This window comes from Vicia villosa, linkage group LG4 (genome assembly GCF_029867415.1).
Source record: "Vicia villosa cultivar HV-30 ecotype Madison, WI linkage group LG4, Vvil1.0, whole genome shotgun sequence".
NCBI lineage: Eukaryota > Viridiplantae > Streptophyta > Magnoliopsida > Fabales > Fabaceae > Vicia > Vicia villosa.
In genome coordinates this window covers 185,902-200,803 of record NC_081183.1, presented here as the reverse complement: position 1 = coordinate 200,803, position 14,902 = coordinate 185,902, and the positions used below count along the sequence as shown (strand labels likewise).

Below are 14,902 nucleotides of genomic sequence, written 5' to 3'. Positions count from 1 at the left end.
ATTACATGTAGTTAATATGTGTTAATTCTAAGAACATTAAAATAGGATAAAGAAGTAGATAATTTATCTTGAGGTTTTTCATGACAAGTCTAAGCTAATAATGAGTTTCTTTCTAACTGTGAAATTACTTTTTAATCTTCCTTTTCATTTACCATGTTCTTTATAGAATCTTAAGAAAAGTTATTTAGACACATTTCTCTACCATTTTATGCAATGTTTTCTAAAAATGATATCTCGATTTATTTAAACTGTTTTTTTTTTTTTAAACTTTGCTTCTTTTTTTGTATTAGAGGCATCACTACTATTTTAGTTCAATATGATGGGATGTGGAGGTGACAATCAGATTTAGTTTGTAGATTCTATTAAAAAATTTAAAATTAAAGTTTAAACAAAGAAAGAAAACCACCAAAATAATTTTGATTAAAAAAATTGATTTTCTTTTTAAAATAATCTAAAATAACCAAACTCTTCGATAACTTCAAAATAATTTAGAAAAACAACTTATAACTTATACATAAAACTACTCCGTTAGAGTTTTTCTTTAAATGCAAAGCTTATATAATAAACATTTATCTTTTAAGCAATTTATTAAACAATATATCCGAATAGGCTCAAAATAAAATTATACATGTTTTTAAATATTTTTTAAAAGCTACTACTACAAAACAGGGTTTAATCTAAAAGAATTAAATGATGTTTCCAATGAATACATGTCTCTACTATTGAGTACCTATACAAAAATAAGTGATTCTGAATGAATACACTTCCTACAAGACTGAATAAACTCTCACTTGAGCTCCTACTTGAGCTGAAAACAGCATGACATATCTTGAAAATAAAATGTATACATAACAACTTGCCCACAGCAGCATGCTTCAAGAGCCACTCCATGATCTATACTTGCATATTCCACGACGATTTTCTGCAAAAGAGTCACGAATAGATTGCAACATAGCACGCACGACAGGAATGTGAATCAATCCTTCATGCTGCTCCTGCAAAACAAGTTTATCTCAAGATTTAGCTACATCGCTAGCTTCCTCAAAGCTTTAGATCAGACAAACTTTAAAAAAAAGTGAGAAAAAAAATACCACTTGTGCAAGCCTTTCTTCAAAAGACACTGCAGTTGTATCAGCACACATGAATATCTTCCGATAAGCTGTTTTAAGGCTCCTGATCTGGATGGATTTTACCAAATAGAATAGTTCAGTTGCGATGACGTATAATTGAAGGCAACTAAATTAGTAATATGTTGTGAAGCCTAAACCTCTTCAATGCTGAATCCGCGTCGAGCAAGGCCAACTAAATTTAGGCCACGAAGCTCAGCTCTATCCCCTGCTACCATCATGTATTTTGGAACATCTTGTGAAACCTTCATTTATGTAACAACATGACATTGTAGTTGCACACCTGAATAATTGTAAATCATTTGGCTTGGTAAAAGTATATGCTTTAACAAACTCTTTAATAAGGACTACGCAGTCTATTTCATACATTCGAAAATGGATATCCCTATATGCTGGACTTCGTTTTAGATGAACTCGTGTTGAAATCACATTCATGAGCAATAATGTTACATCCATTTTTTAATACCACAGCCAAGAATAAGCCATTTCTTAGAAATAGATCACATTTATTTTTTGCTCTTGGTCTTAGATTCTTATAGATTTCCTTAGTGCAACAATCATTTCCCGATACAAAATACTTTAAGTTGGATGAAAAACCTACCACAGAACCACCGCCGAGAAAAGAGAACGAGCCAAGATGACAGAATTGGTGAACTACTGTCGCACCGGCAGTGTGAACATAGTCCTGCATAAGAAGAGTTTCAATTAGTTTTACAATACCATACTTGAAACGTAAGAAATTAACAAAACAAACTTTATTTATCATGTAAGATACTTAAGTTTTCACAAGAACTTACTTCCGCCTCAACATGCCCGGCTAGAAGAGTGTTGTTAGCAAAAATGTTGTTGTTGCCAATCTTGCAATCATGGGCAATATGACAAGCTCCCATAATTAAATTTCCATCACCAATTACCTGTTCAAATAATGACGGTAAATGAATGAAAATATGTATAAGCTTTTCATGCATCTTGAAATTCTGTTTTGCGTTATCAATAAAAAAAACTATTGAACGCATCTTCTTACCGTTCTATCTGTTGATTTTGAAGATCGGTGAATTGAAGTATGTTCCCTAATATCATTATTATGTCCAACTTCTAGGAAACACTCGTCTTCTGGCTACAATGCAAGAACAGTTAAGAACATATAGGCTTTCTAAAATAAGCCCAGCATAAACTACATGAGTACGCAACACGCAACTTGAGTGCATTTCAAGGTTGTCGAACTCTGACACAGTTGACACCAATCATAGCATGATACCTTATATTTCAAGTCTTGACATTTGACACCAATCACAGCATGATATCCTATTGTGTTATTGCTTCCAATGACAGTACATCCAGGACAATCATCACCAACAACAGCGCCACTGCAAGATTAAGATCCCCAAATAAACATGAACATATAATGATCCAAACTCAAAACCAAAAACTAATATTCAATAGAGCAAAATCTTAGAAAAAAACAGTGATCTTAAGTATAAACTCACGTCATCAGCGTACAACCGTCCCCTAACTCAGTGTTTCCAAAAACATGGCTTCCTGGATATAGCTTACAACCATTCCCTAGCTTTGCAGAAGAACTGACAGTACAAAAAGGTCCAATGGAAATTCCCTATCACCACAAAAATAAAAGTAGTGAATATAAGGTCTCTATCAAGCATGGACACCAGAAACACGACACTGACACTAACACGTAATCACAAGCGTCGGTTTCGGACACATACACATAACATGCCTTTTTTCAAAGGTGACGGTGCTAGTATGATACAATACAATCTGCATTGATGTTTTCAAAACAAAACTGTATCTTGGCAATGTAGAAACATGATAAGAAGTGTATAAAAAGTGAGAGAAATACCCAAATTGGAAAAGAATAAAAATTTGAACAACCCAATAGGAATTAAGAAGAAAAAATTGGTTGAAAAGAAATTACCTGACCGAGGAGGGCATTGGGATGAACAATGGCAGTAGGGTGAATGATAGAGTTGGAAGCGTAAACCCTTTCCTCATCCGCAACATCTAAAACATGAGTGAATAAACAAAATTTATGGGTTATTCGAAAAATTGCTTACAAAAAATTGAGAAATTTGGAGAAAAAATGAAGAAAAAAAATGCTTACAAGAGAAGAAGCGTGAAGTTTGGATTATTCGAAGAGATGCGGAAATGGAGTTTCGTGTGCTGAGTTTCATCATGTTTGATTTTTCTTCGGCGCCTGCAAAATTGTTTTTCATAAATAGTCTCTCATAATTCCCAAAACTGCCCTTGTCTCATACTACTACTTAATATGTATAAAAAAAAATTTATTTGAATTTTGAATTATGCACATTTGTTATTTTGTATTACCTACGGGCAAATTCCGTAACGACATGGACCCTTAATGATACTTACGCCTTTATCGAAGATATGACACATAACCATTACTAGTTGAAAAAACCATGTGAACTTCTCTTACAAGAACAATTCTCCCTAGTTCATAGCCAATCTTGTAGTGTCAGCTATCCCACCAAGTTTTAAGGGTGTGTTTGGTATAGAAGAGAAGTTGTGAAGAGAGAAATAAATAAGAGAGAGTGTAAGAAGAGAGAAATATATGAGAAATAAAATAGATTTGAGTTATTGTTTGTTTTAAGAGAAAGAGAGAAGAAATGGAGAAGAGAGAAGTGTTGATAATTTTTAAAAGTACTATATTGCCCTTGTGATCAATAATATTTTAAAATATATATTTATAATTTAATGGACAAAATAGTCATTTCTTTCTATTAATTTGTCTTTTCTTACTTTCTCTTCATATTTGAAGAGAAATGCAAAAGTTGTGGGACCCACTCTTTTTTAATCTCTCTTTCCAATTTCTCTTCTTCCCAAACAAGAGAAGTTACCAATCTCTCTTCAACTTCTCTCTCACCTATTTCTCTCTTTCCTACTTCTACTCTACCAAACATACCCTAAAGGAGAAAAGGGTGCTTCTTCTCCTTGAAAGTCAAACCTCGATAGGGGTGATCGCGGTGCGGTTTGGGCGGTTTTGACGAAAAAAATCATCCGAACCGCAAGGGAAAAATTGTGCGGTTTGGTTTGGTTTGGTTGGCTTTTAAAAAAAATCCGAACCAAACCAAACCAAACTAATTCGGTTTGATTCGGTTCGGTTGGTTCGATTTTTTACAAATATTTTATTGAACAATACATACATATAAATGACAACATAACTTTGTATTTAGATATTCATACACTATCAAATAACAACAAAATTCGTCATGTTTTGACAACAATATAAAAATTATTAGAAATGAAAAAAAATAGAAGAGAGGAGAGATTAGTGAAGGTGAAAAAGAAAAAACAAAAGAGTTGAGAGATTAGAGAAGAAGATGTGCGATAAAAATGAAACTGAAATAGGGAACATTTGCATAAAAATAAGAAGGTAAAAAAGAAAGAATATAAGAGAGTAGAGATTATAGAAAAAGAGGGAAGATGTATGTGGCAAAGAAGGCGCGATAATACTATTAGAGATTTGAAAAGATCGGGACTAAAATCATATGTGTAAGGACGAGAAAATTGTTCTTAATCATAAGGCTAAGGTATAATACATTTAAGTTTGGGTTGGATGTGAGTTAAGTAAAAGTTAGGTTGTAACATAATGCGGTTTGATTCGGTTTGGTTCAGTTTACAAAATACAAACCGCAAACCGAACCGAACCGTGCGGTTTTATTAAAAGATGACCCAAACTAATCCGAACTAAATGCGGTTTTTTGCGGTTTCGGTTTGATTTGGTTTGGTTTGCGGTTTTCTATTGGGTTGGTTTGATTTTGAGCACCCCTAAACCTCGATATGCTAATGTACAACTTTATTATAACTCAAACTCAACAAAACGAGAACTTTAAGAACCAGAACCTCCACACCAACGAATTACTTAGATAGCTTACGTCTAAGGCTGAAGTCATGACTACCCACAATAAGATGTTAGAAATTCATATTTTTCAAGTAGTCCTGCAACAAGTATTTAACAGGTAACTCGTTAGTTTAGAACATAGTAATGCATCGACGACAGTGGACATTATTACTAATTTCTATTATTTTTTACAAACAAAAATTCTCGTTATAATATTAATCAAACTTGTATGATTGAATTGATAAGCATAAATCAGTGTCTTAGATTCATCTTTTTAATTATTAAGAAAATCAATTTTTAACTTTTTTCAAAACGCACACAAAAATTGATCGTCTTAGATAAACACATATATTTATTAATCTAAAATGCAAAATCCATATACAACCTTTTTGTTAGCCAATTTAATAATAATTAACTAATGATGAGTCGATAATACTTTGAAGTTGGAATAAGGTGAGAGTTATGGATGGATATTATGAAAGGGCATTTTGGTAAAATGAAAATATATATTACGAACATTAGAAGCTTTAAATGAAACATTTAACGAGGAACGAAAACAACGGTCATAGAATAATCACTTTTCCTGCAACGGCGCAAATGTTGAAGAGAGAACAATGTAACCACACTAAACATGATTCTACCTTCTCTCATTGGAAGGTACTTCATTTCAATTACTCTCTTAACTCTTAATTTCAATTTAGTGTTCTATTAATGCTTCTGTTATTGTTCAAGATTTCTCAAATCTATTGCAAATCGTATTTTTTACACTGTTTGATTATTTCTTCATTTTTTAGTTATTACTGTTGGTGTTAATTCTCATTTCTTTCAGCTTAATCATTTTCTGGCGTGGAGCTTATTTATTTAAGCTTTCAATTAAGATTTTGAAGTAATTCAGTGGAATTGCGATAATACATCAAAAATTTCATTGTATGTTTGATTTTTTTAGTAAAACCTAAAATGCGAAACTTGAAATATAAACTGTCTGATCTCAATTCAGGGTTGTTAAATGCGTAAATATGTTGAATTGCTGACTGCAAGAAAACCTAATTTGATATATATTGGTTGCTGATGTTAAAAATTGTTTACAGATTCTTGTTGGTCCTTCTGATTGGGAGGATTATTCCAAAGGAAAAGAGGGATCTACAAGATACAGAATTCATAACCTGCCAGAGAATCCGGGTCCGGGAGTGTATGAGCTTGGAGTAGCTGTGTCGACTAGTGGTTTAGGGCGTGAAATTTACAAGCTTGCAACTCGCGTTGTTGTGGTTTATCTAGGAAAAGCTGATAATGTGAGAACAAGACTTCAAAGTTATGGTAGAAATGGAGCTCATTTGGGTAACGGTTGTTCTTCGTTTGAATCTTCGGATCAATTGGGACATTCATTGTTTCATGAGATTTTTTTTCAAGGCTTCCCAGTTGTTTATCGATGGGCTCCTGTAAGTACATTTCGTTATATATTTACATATTTTCTTCTATTTGTTATGATCAAGATGGTTTTAATTGTAGATGTATCGATTGAAGTAAGAGCTAAGTTAATGAATTGGAAGTCTAAAATGAATCAAGTAATTGAGTGATTCTGTAATAAGTTGTGAGTTGATTGATTATGTGTTTTGGATAGTCAATTATTTAGTAGATAATCGATTAGGATGATGGTGTTCATCGGTTAAGTGTTGGCCCGGAACATAGTAAATGTTAAAGAATGATTTGTTATGAATCTGATGAAGTTATGCATTTTGTGAAATTTGACAAAGATGATTGAATGCATTTATTTGTGCAATATTGTTTGTTGAACAGATGCAGAACAAAGGAGATGCATTGCAAACAGAATCTCAACTTCTAAGTACATTTGATTATGCATGGAACACGATTAATAACGGCACGCGTCGGCCTGATGATATTCTTCAAATGCTCAACAAAATTTCTTCAGGGACAAGAACATTTTCAGAAGTGGCCAAATCACTTCTACCCTTCACTCAAAAGAAAGTTGGGATACAAATTAAGTCAAGCAGATTGCCCGTGGTAGATAACAAAACGGATGAGGCAGACAATGGCAGCTACAATTTCTTATCTCGCGTGTTCAAATTCAACCGGTCGCGTCCTAAAATAGTGGTTCATGATACAAGTGATTTTGCGGTTGAGAAGAATGGTAAAATTTGTGGAGTGATTTTAGACGATGGTTCTATTTGTACAAAGACGCCGGTTGAAAAAAGAGTTAGGTGTCACGAACATAAAGGAATGAGAGTTAATATGGTCAGTACAAAAGGAATGAGAAGATCCAAATCAGAATCAGAAAGAGTGTTCCCTGCAAAAGAAATAAGAAGATCCAAGTCAGAATCAGAAAAAGTGGGTGAAAGTCTTGTTGCTGAAAGTATCACCAAAACTGTTGTTATATGTGGAATTGTTTTGGAAGATGGATCAAGTTGTAGAAAAGAACCAGTTAAAGGAAGAAAAAGATGTCATGAACATAAAGGGAGGAGAATTCGTGCATCTGTTAGTATAAATCAGAAATAAGTGAGGATGAATGAATGTACAAAATGGTATGCGGCATAAACCAGAAAATGTACTTGTTTAAACTCATAGTTACACAGAATTTATTTAATAAAATATGCTGGCAATTGTTGTATCATAGACATTGAAAGAGTGTTGTATTTGTTGTATTATTCCCTTGAAGAAGGGTGTATTTGTTTGTGTAAAAGTGCTTACTTGTTGAAGCAAATGAGTTAGGTAGATGATTATAGGCACACACAAAAAATACTCAAAATAGTGTATTGAAGTTTATGATTTTCTTTGTTAAATTCATTCAATATTGTTGTGGTTGGTCTTTTAATTGTATTATTCATCCTTATATAATGGTTCACTTCTTTAGTTCCTAATTATAAACATACTTTGGAACAAAGTTTATAGTTAATAATGGAGTTGAGTCTAGCAAAACAAGATAGATTCTTACCGCATAATGATTTTAAGGTACTCGACTCGCCCGAGGCAATCACAAGTGTAAGTGCAAACACAGTCAAACATGAATCAGTCAAATTTTTCTCAAGTCTACTAGAGTTTATCCAAGTCAACATGACTCTAGACTCAATCATAACACACTAGAACTTTATATTTGAATGCTAAACTTGGAAGAAAAAATTGGACAAACCATCATTTTAGTCTTTAGAAGTTGTTTAAACTTAAAAATAGCTAGTGGCTGCCAAAATTTGCTTAGTTGAAATTTGCTTAGTTGAAATTTACTCAATCAAGGCAAGGTCAGACAATTGCAAATACAATCGCACATGAGTCAACAAAATATAAAAAAAATATATAAAAAAATTAATCTTCTGCTAAAAAAAAATATTCAATTTAAATTGTGTGAGGATAGAAATAGAAGGTAGCAGTGGCAAGTAGCAGTGTAACATGGCCATGGAGCTCAAATTTCACTCATCAATCGCTTCTCTAAACTTCACAAACCAATCTTCATCTTCTTCCACACCATTCTGCACCTATGCTCTTCACCCTCTCCCAAACGGAACCAACAACTCTCGTTCCACTCACAGAAAACCCCCACCTTTGCGTATCAGTAATCCTTCCATCCAACCTAAATTGAACCATCACCCAAGCCTCAATCAACCTCAAAATGCAGACTTGCAGCGTTTGCTTCAAGAGGGTAACCTCAGTCAAGTTTTGGAACTCATGGGTCAAGGTGTTTTTGCTGATTATAGTGTTTACATTTCCCTCTTGAAATTATGTGAGGATTCTAAGTCGCTTGAATTGGGGAGAAAGGTTCATGATTTCATCAGAAGATCGAAATTTGGAGGGGATGTTGAATTGGGAAATGGGTTGATTGGGATGTATGTGAAATGTGGTAGCTTGAAGGATGGGCGGAGAGTGTTTGATAAAATGCCTGAGAGAAATATCAGTTCTTGGAATTTGATGATTAGTGGATACACTGCGAATGGCTTCGGGAATGATGGTTTGTTGGTTTTTAAGAGGATGAAGCAACAAGGGATAGTACCTGATGAGGAAACTTTTGCGTTGGTTTTGGATGCATGTGCATTGGTAGAAGCTGTGGAAGAAGGGTTAATGCAGTTTGAATCCATGAAGGAGTATGGAATTGTGCCAAGCAAAGAGCACTATTTGGGGGTTGTCAATGTTCTGGGGTGTGCTGGTCAGTTGAGTGAAGCTGAGGAGTTCATTAAGAGTATGCCAATTGAAGTTGGAGTTGAGTTTTGGCAGGCTCTTCGAAATTTTGCAAGAATTCATGGAGACTTAGAACTTGAAGATCGGGCTGAGGAATTGTTAACTGTTTTTGATCCTTCAAAAGCTGTTGCTAATAAAGTGGCTGCACCTCAGAGAAAGAGGCAGTCTGCAATTAACATGCTGGAGGAGAAGAATAGAGTGGCCGAATATCGGTGTAATACGCCCTATAAAGAAGAAGGTGATATGAAATTCAGAGGTTTGACTGGACAGATGAGGGAAGCAGGTTATGTCCCTGATACAAGATATGTGCTGCATGATATTGATGAGGAGGAAAAAGAGAAGGCCTTGCAGTATCACAGTGAGCGTTTGGCAATTGCTTATGGTCTTATCAGTACTCCGCCGAGGACTACACTTAGAATCATCAAGAATCTACGCATATGTGGAGACTGTCACAACGCTATTAAAATCATGTCGAAGATTGTTGGAAGGGAGCTCATTGTGAGGGACAACAAGAGATTCCATCATTTCAAAGATGGGAAATGTTCCTGTGGAGATTATTGGTAGTGTTGGACAAAATAATTCTCAAATGTAGATACACTGATAATTTATTGCTATAGGTTGATTTTTGCTTCTTGCCAAAATATGTAAGGTTCAAACCAATGTTTGAAAAGATCAAACAAAGTTTTGTTCCATCTATGAATTAACCAATGTATTTTATTTTCTTTGTCGCACACTGTTTGTTTGCATACCAACATCCAACAGAATGGTTAACAATTTATCTTTCCTCTTTTCCATACAAACATGAGGATGTTGTGATATCTTATGAGTAGTGATATTTGAAAAGCCAAAACACAATATAAAAATACAATTATAATTGTTATAAAGAGAGAGAAAAGTAATTTAAATAATGACAATGTATCCAATCTATATAAAAACACGATGTTGGACCCAAAAAAAACTCTCTAAAAGGATGTGACTGTCAACATTTCTAAATCATTCTCTCTACTTGCACATTCAAAAAGTGCAATTTATTCTTTAATTGTACATATATAGCCTGTCCTTCCTAAACAACATAAAAAATCATTTCCTACTTTAATAAAATCAATAAGATCTTAATCAATGTATTGTTTCGTGGTATAGTGCATAACAACCTCTATCTATGTACAATTCGAAAGACTGCAATGTGCAGCTAAAATAATATGTGAAGAACAATGTGAATTGAATGAGAAGAAGCTAGTTTGAAGCCTGTGAGGAGTTAGCACAGCTTATTCCTACTATGAGGATGGTTGGTTTATTAGTTTGTTAGCCTGATCCATCTCTTGATGGTACTCTCAGCCACAATTTCATAGTATCATAAACTGTAAACCCGATGGCCGCAGATGGAACAACCTGAATTGCAAACAAACAAACAAAATGCTTAATTATATAGAATGGTTTTAAAGTGTTAAGTTTCTCTAGTCTTCTAGTATTATTCTTCCTACCTTTATGTAATTGATACTCAGCCCTGAAAACAACGTCCTCCAGCCTTGCTTTTGAGCAATCAAAACCATAGATCTCATAGTCCCTTTCAATTCAGCTTCATCGGATGCCGCGTGTTTTTGAACCTAGTCAGGTAGTATTAGTTAGCTCTATCATGTTACTCAATATCAGTCTATAATTTATAGGCTACCAAGTAAAGTAAAGTACCTGCATTTGCCTCCTGACAACTTCAAGAGGATACGTGAAAGTCTGACCCAATAAACCAGCCACGGATCCACATGTGAGTTTCGCCATAATGCCTTTCTTATAATCCTCAGGGACATGGCGCTTCATTTCCTCATAAAAGTAGAATTTCAAACCGGCGTATGGGAATATTCCAAAGAGTGTAGGAGCTGTGGCCATAGTTAACATAAGAGTTCTACAACACTAAATTACCAATCCGAAACACAAGCAGATTTTAACACATACCTACTCCCCTATAGAGACCTCTTACGCCACCATCTTTATAAGTTTTCGAAAGACAATCACGGATCCCTCTATAAACTTGATCATTATTTACAATCCCAGGAACATTCAACTTGGTTGGACTAACAACCTGCAGGTTCAATTTCAAATGTGGTACATAGTTCACACTTTACAACCAAAGTCATTGATGAAAATTGATTTGATTTGTGATGAGAAATATAGTTTACCTGATAAGCTAACTTAGTCCGAATTAAGTCGAGTGGATAAGTAAAAATTACAGCAGTGCCTCCAGATAGTGATCCTGCCATAAGGTCAAGGGTAGGACCTTTCCAAACATTAGGAAAAAATTGCACAATAAGTCTGCGATATTCCTCATACGACATATAATGAAGAGCTGCATAAGGAATAATCCTCGCCACACTCGCTCCATTTCCCCTGCAAATAACTTCACATTGATGATTCTGAATAATTGAAGGAAGATAAATCAACTAACTAAGATTTGTAAGTACCTGTAGAAACCTAAAAGACCTTCAGTTTTGGCAATTCTGGCAACTGATCCAGAGAGTCCGGTGCTATGAAACTCGGCTCTTCTGGTCTGCAAAGAATGATTGTGGTTAAAGGTAAGTAAAGCAAGAATCTTTGGAATAGTAAAAGATGAAAAAGACAAGAAGAGAGAATTGAGGAATAAAGAACCTGGAAGAGAATTTTAAGGCGTTCAAGAGGAGCAACAGCGGTTTTAGCAAAGCCGCCGGCGAGTCCACCGGCGAGAAGTTCCTTGGCAAAGAGGGGAACGTGATCGAGCATTGACTCTCTCTGATTCGCAGCCATTCAGAGAGAGAGAAGTTGAAGAAGTTGGATTTGAATTGGACCACAAACCCAAAAGAAGTTGGAGAATTTATATACTTAGCTTAGGCAGATGTTGTGTTTGTATTGAACATCCAACCAATAGCCCTCATTTCAGACTAGATTCTCTTCATGTTCTAACTAACTCCTCTCTCTTCAATTAAATAAATAATTATTAACTAATTTTTTACTAAACTCATTTTAGTCAAAAATTTGATAAATTTAAAATATTTATTTGACCTAAATGCATTTTTTATCTCATGTGAGACTTTAAGTTGATTTTGTACAATTATCAGGCTCATGTTTTCGTATTACCTATTTCATTGTCTTGTTAGAAAGGTTTTGTAATATTGCCCTTAAGGGTCTTAATAAAGAGAATGTTTGAACCTTGTTGCATTTTTCTTTATTTCATTCAGATTTATTTCTTCGCTAATTAGTTATGGGGCATATTTCGCTATGTCGGGTTAATTTAATAGGTTTTCCTCGCTGAGAGAATTCCTCGAGCGTTTCTTGGGGAGAGTTCAAATTCGTTTTTTGTATTCTATCAATTATTATATTCTCGCTTGTATGCATGTTTGCAACCTCATCTTTCGGGATTTTTCTTTAATGTTAACTTATCAATTCTTCATTATGAACAACTCATAGCGTTGTACTAAAAGGTTTGCCTTAGTCTTTTTAACTTGTCTGTTTCCTTTATAATAAAATACATAGACTCAAAAATATTCTTAGCAGTTGACTTATCAATGATTTTGATGTACTCAGAATGAGGTAGAACTTCTATCAGAATGCCTCTACCTCATTGACGTTTCCTGTAAATTTTCTTATGAGCTGGCGTGAGAGTTTTCCTATCAGTTACTACTCCAAAACCATTAGCATCAATGTTAAGGTCATATTCAAGGATATCCAAAAATTCAACATCAAGACCAATGATATATGTATACATCTTGATTTTCCACCTTTCAAATTGGATGAAGTCACAACTGAATGTAGGTGGTCTAGCTGAATAATGACTTTTCTCAGCAGCACTATAGTCATATGGTATATCACTACCATAAGACACGTCACTTGTTTTAGGAGAGTAGTCAAGTCCCCTTGTCCAACAAGAGATTTTTCACTATAACCAATCAGATTACACTTTGCTCAAGCAAATAGCAAGAGACTTCATATGCTCAATCACACTAGAAAGAGACTTCATATGTTACAAATCATATCATGTTTGATAGATTTATGTAACATATAATATTCAACAGATTCTGCATTATTTCCGAACGAAATCATATCAAATATCCAAGGAGAAAAGCCCATAATTATTATTCTATATAAGGAGCTCAAAACCTACATTAGAAAGCAAACATTCATACTATGTTTTACAAGAGTCCTTTTTATTTTATGTACACCATACCATGTTTTAGTAACTTGGCATAGTTGTAGGTTTGTCTAATGAGTTATAAATTCAACATCATTCATATTGTTGATTGAAGTTAATCACTAGGGTTTAATGATTGAAACACTAAGGGGTTAGTGTTTGAGAAAAAATAAAGTGAGATGGTGTCTCATATTTAGGGGGAATCCTAAATAGAAAGTTATTAGGTAGTGTTAGGAAGAGGCATTGAACAACATAAGGTTCTATGTTGCTTGTAAGACTAAGTTTACTAAACTACTTATAGTGAATTTCCTTTCTTGAGTTAGAATCTAACCCTCTAGACGTATGTGTTATTTGCATCAAACTGGGTTACCAACTGGTTGTGTTATTTATTGTTTTTCTGCTCCATCATCTTGTACTAGTTAAACAATGTTAATTATGGTGATTTTGGTATAACTTGTCAAACCAGTTGCCAGGAAATTACGTTCAACATTTGTCCCATTAGGAACAGAATTAAAATGAAGGTAGATGATTGAAGAGGCAATGCAAAATCAAATATAAAGGATCATGTATTTATAAGAGGAAACTTGCCTCCCTAGACCAAGTAGTCATTAATAGGAATATGGTCATCATTGTTATGACAGAGCATCAAAGGCCCTAATCACAAACTGCAAACAAACAATGATTTAGTTTGGTTGGTCATTCCCAAGGCAGTTTTAATCATTCGTAATAATAATTAGACACTTAATTCTAGAGATTGACCATTAGTCTAAACAAGATCACTATTTGTACCCTTAGAGATGTCATAATCAAGCTCAACCTTACTTGAACTTCGTTATTACAGACCTCGTGTTTGAGGGACTATAAATTGTCAAGTATTTCTTCAATCACTTCCTCTTTACAAGTCTCGTGCTTGAGGGATTGTGTACAATCATGTATTTACTTAATCACTTTGCTCTTACATGCCTCGTGCTTGAGAGACTATGAACAATCATGTCTTTACTTAATCACTCTGCTCTTACATGGCTCGTGCTTGAGGGATTGTGAATTGTCATGTCTTTACTTAATCACAACATTCTTACAAGTCTCGTGATTTAGAGACTGTGGATTGTAATATTATAAACCAAGTCCAATGAATGTGGAACGTAAGATCATAAATCAAGTCTATTGCCCTTGACCCATTAACTCTTTAACTCGTAAGCAAAATAAGGAATATTCGAGTAATGAAAGGCGGTGTCATGTGGCAGACACGTGATCAAACTTTCCGTATCTCCTACTATGTCGTATCTCATAGAGGTAATGTAGCAAGCCACATTTTAAATAAATATAACGAGATTCTGTTAGTCAATAACTAAAATATTCCAAGTCTAGTGGTTTAACCATACCTCCTATATAGGGCCAGTTTGTTTCAGCTTTAAAAAACTGGATTTTTTCTTTGTATTTTTGAAAATAAATTTTCTAAAACCGTTTTTCAAAATATCACAAGTTTTTTTATATTCGTTTTTTCTAAAATGAAACACTTAATTTGACATCATATAACATAAACATACATAATTGAAGACCAAAACT

General features: G+C 34.2%; 4 protein-coding genes across 6 annotated transcripts; 2 read left to right on the top strand and 2 right to left on the bottom strand.

The window, feature by feature from the left end:
- Window positions 1-207: 207 nt before the first annotated feature.
- Window positions 208-3,395, bottom strand: LOC131594246 (probable acyl-[acyl-carrier-protein]--UDP-N-acetylglucosamine O-acyltransferase, mitochondrial). 3 transcript variants are annotated; one of them, XM_058866325.1, is made up of 10 exons: window positions 3,247-3,395; window positions 3,061-3,146; window positions 2,615-2,739; window positions 2,386-2,494; window positions 2,152-2,244; window positions 1,925-2,041; window positions 1,729-1,812; window positions 1,268-1,372; window positions 1,092-1,178; window positions 303-989 (listed from the first exon to the last, which is right to left on the bottom strand). In XM_058866325.1, the coding sequence occupies exons 1-10, from the start codon at window positions 3,356-3,358 to the stop codon at window positions 876-878; spliced, it is 1,032 nt and encodes a 343-aa protein (XP_058722308.1). In that variant the 5' UTR covers window positions 3,359-3,395; the 3' UTR covers window positions 303-875. The 3 variants fall into 3 exon arrangements, with proteins under 3 accessions (XP_058722309.1, XP_058722308.1, XP_058722307.1); XM_058866324.1 differs by having other exon boundaries at window positions 316-995; XM_058866326.1 differs by lacking the exons at window positions 3,061-3,146; window positions 3,247-3,395 and adding an exon at window positions 2,852-3,047 and having other exon boundaries at window positions 208-995.
- Window positions 3,396-5,529: 2,134 nt separating this feature from the next.
- On the top strand, window positions 5,530-7,825 carry LOC131594245 (protein EFFECTOR OF TRANSCRIPTION 2-like). The gene is made up of 3 exons (XM_058866323.1): window positions 5,530-5,661; window positions 6,093-6,440; window positions 6,799-7,825. Exons 1-3 carry the CDS (start codon window positions 5,536-5,538, stop codon window positions 7,513-7,515), a joined length of 1,191 nt encoding a protein of 396 aa, XP_058722306.1. The 5' UTR covers window positions 5,530-5,535; the 3' UTR covers window positions 7,516-7,825.
- Window positions 7,826-8,342: 517 nt separating this feature from the next.
- On the top strand, window positions 8,343-9,914 carry LOC131594244 (pentatricopeptide repeat-containing protein At2g15690, mitochondrial-like). The gene has a single exon (XM_058866322.1). It carries the CDS (start codon window positions 8,401-8,403, stop codon window positions 9,745-9,747), a length of 1,347 nt encoding a protein of 448 aa, XP_058722305.1. The 5' UTR covers window positions 8,343-8,400; the 3' UTR covers window positions 9,748-9,914.
- A 167-nt stretch (window positions 9,915-10,081) lies between these two features.
- On the bottom strand, window positions 10,082-12,070 carry LOC131594247 (mitochondrial carrier protein CoAc2). The gene is made up of 7 exons (XM_058866327.1): window positions 11,821-12,070; window positions 11,637-11,722; window positions 11,355-11,562; window positions 11,131-11,257; window positions 10,870-11,054; window positions 10,665-10,787; window positions 10,082-10,572 (listed from the first exon to the last, which is right to left on the bottom strand). The coding sequence occupies exons 1-7, from the start codon at window positions 11,953-11,955 to the stop codon at window positions 10,486-10,488; spliced, it is 951 nt and encodes a 316-aa protein (XP_058722310.1). The 5' UTR covers window positions 11,956-12,070; the 3' UTR covers window positions 10,082-10,485.
- Window positions 12,071-14,902: the final 2,832 nt, after the last annotated feature.

Coding starts and splice junctions, on each gene's coding strand:
- LOC131594246 (XM_058866324.1), bottom strand. CDS start 3,358: ATGAAAAACAATTTTGCAGGCGCCGAAGAAAAATCAAACATGATGAAA. Junction 2,740..3,060: donor CCAATGCCCTCCTCGGTCAG/GTAATTTCTTTT, acceptor TTGTGGTGATAG/GGAATTTCCATTGGACCTTT. Junction 996..1,091: donor AAGAAAGGCTTGCACAAGTG/GTATTTTTTTTC, acceptor CTTGTTTTGCAG/GAGCAGCATGAAGGATTGAT.
- LOC131594245 (XM_058866323.1), top strand. CDS start 5,536: ATGAAACATTTAACGAGGAACGAAAACAACGGTCATAGAATAATCACT. Junction 5,662..6,092: donor CTACCTTCTCTCATTGGAAG/GTACTTCATTTC, acceptor AATTGTTTACAG/ATTCTTGTTGGTCCTTCTGA. Junction 6,441..6,798: donor TTGTTTATCGATGGGCTCCT/GTAAGTACATTT, acceptor TTTGTTGAACAG/ATGCAGAACAAAGGAGATGC.
- LOC131594244 (XM_058866322.1), top strand. CDS start 8,401: ATGGCCATGGAGCTCAAATTTCACTCATCAATCGCTTCTCTAAACTTC.
- LOC131594247 (XM_058866327.1), bottom strand. CDS start 11,955: ATGGCTGCGAATCAGAGAGAGTCAATGCTCGATCACGTTCCCCTCTTT. Junction 11,723..11,820: donor GCCTTAAAATTCTCTTCCAG/GTTCTTTATTCC, acceptor CATTCTTTGCAG/ACCAGAAGAGCCGAGTTTCA. Junction 11,055..11,130: donor AGGTCTCTATAGGGGAGTAG/GTATGTGTTAAA, acceptor CTATGGCCACAG/CTCCTACACTCTTTGGAATA.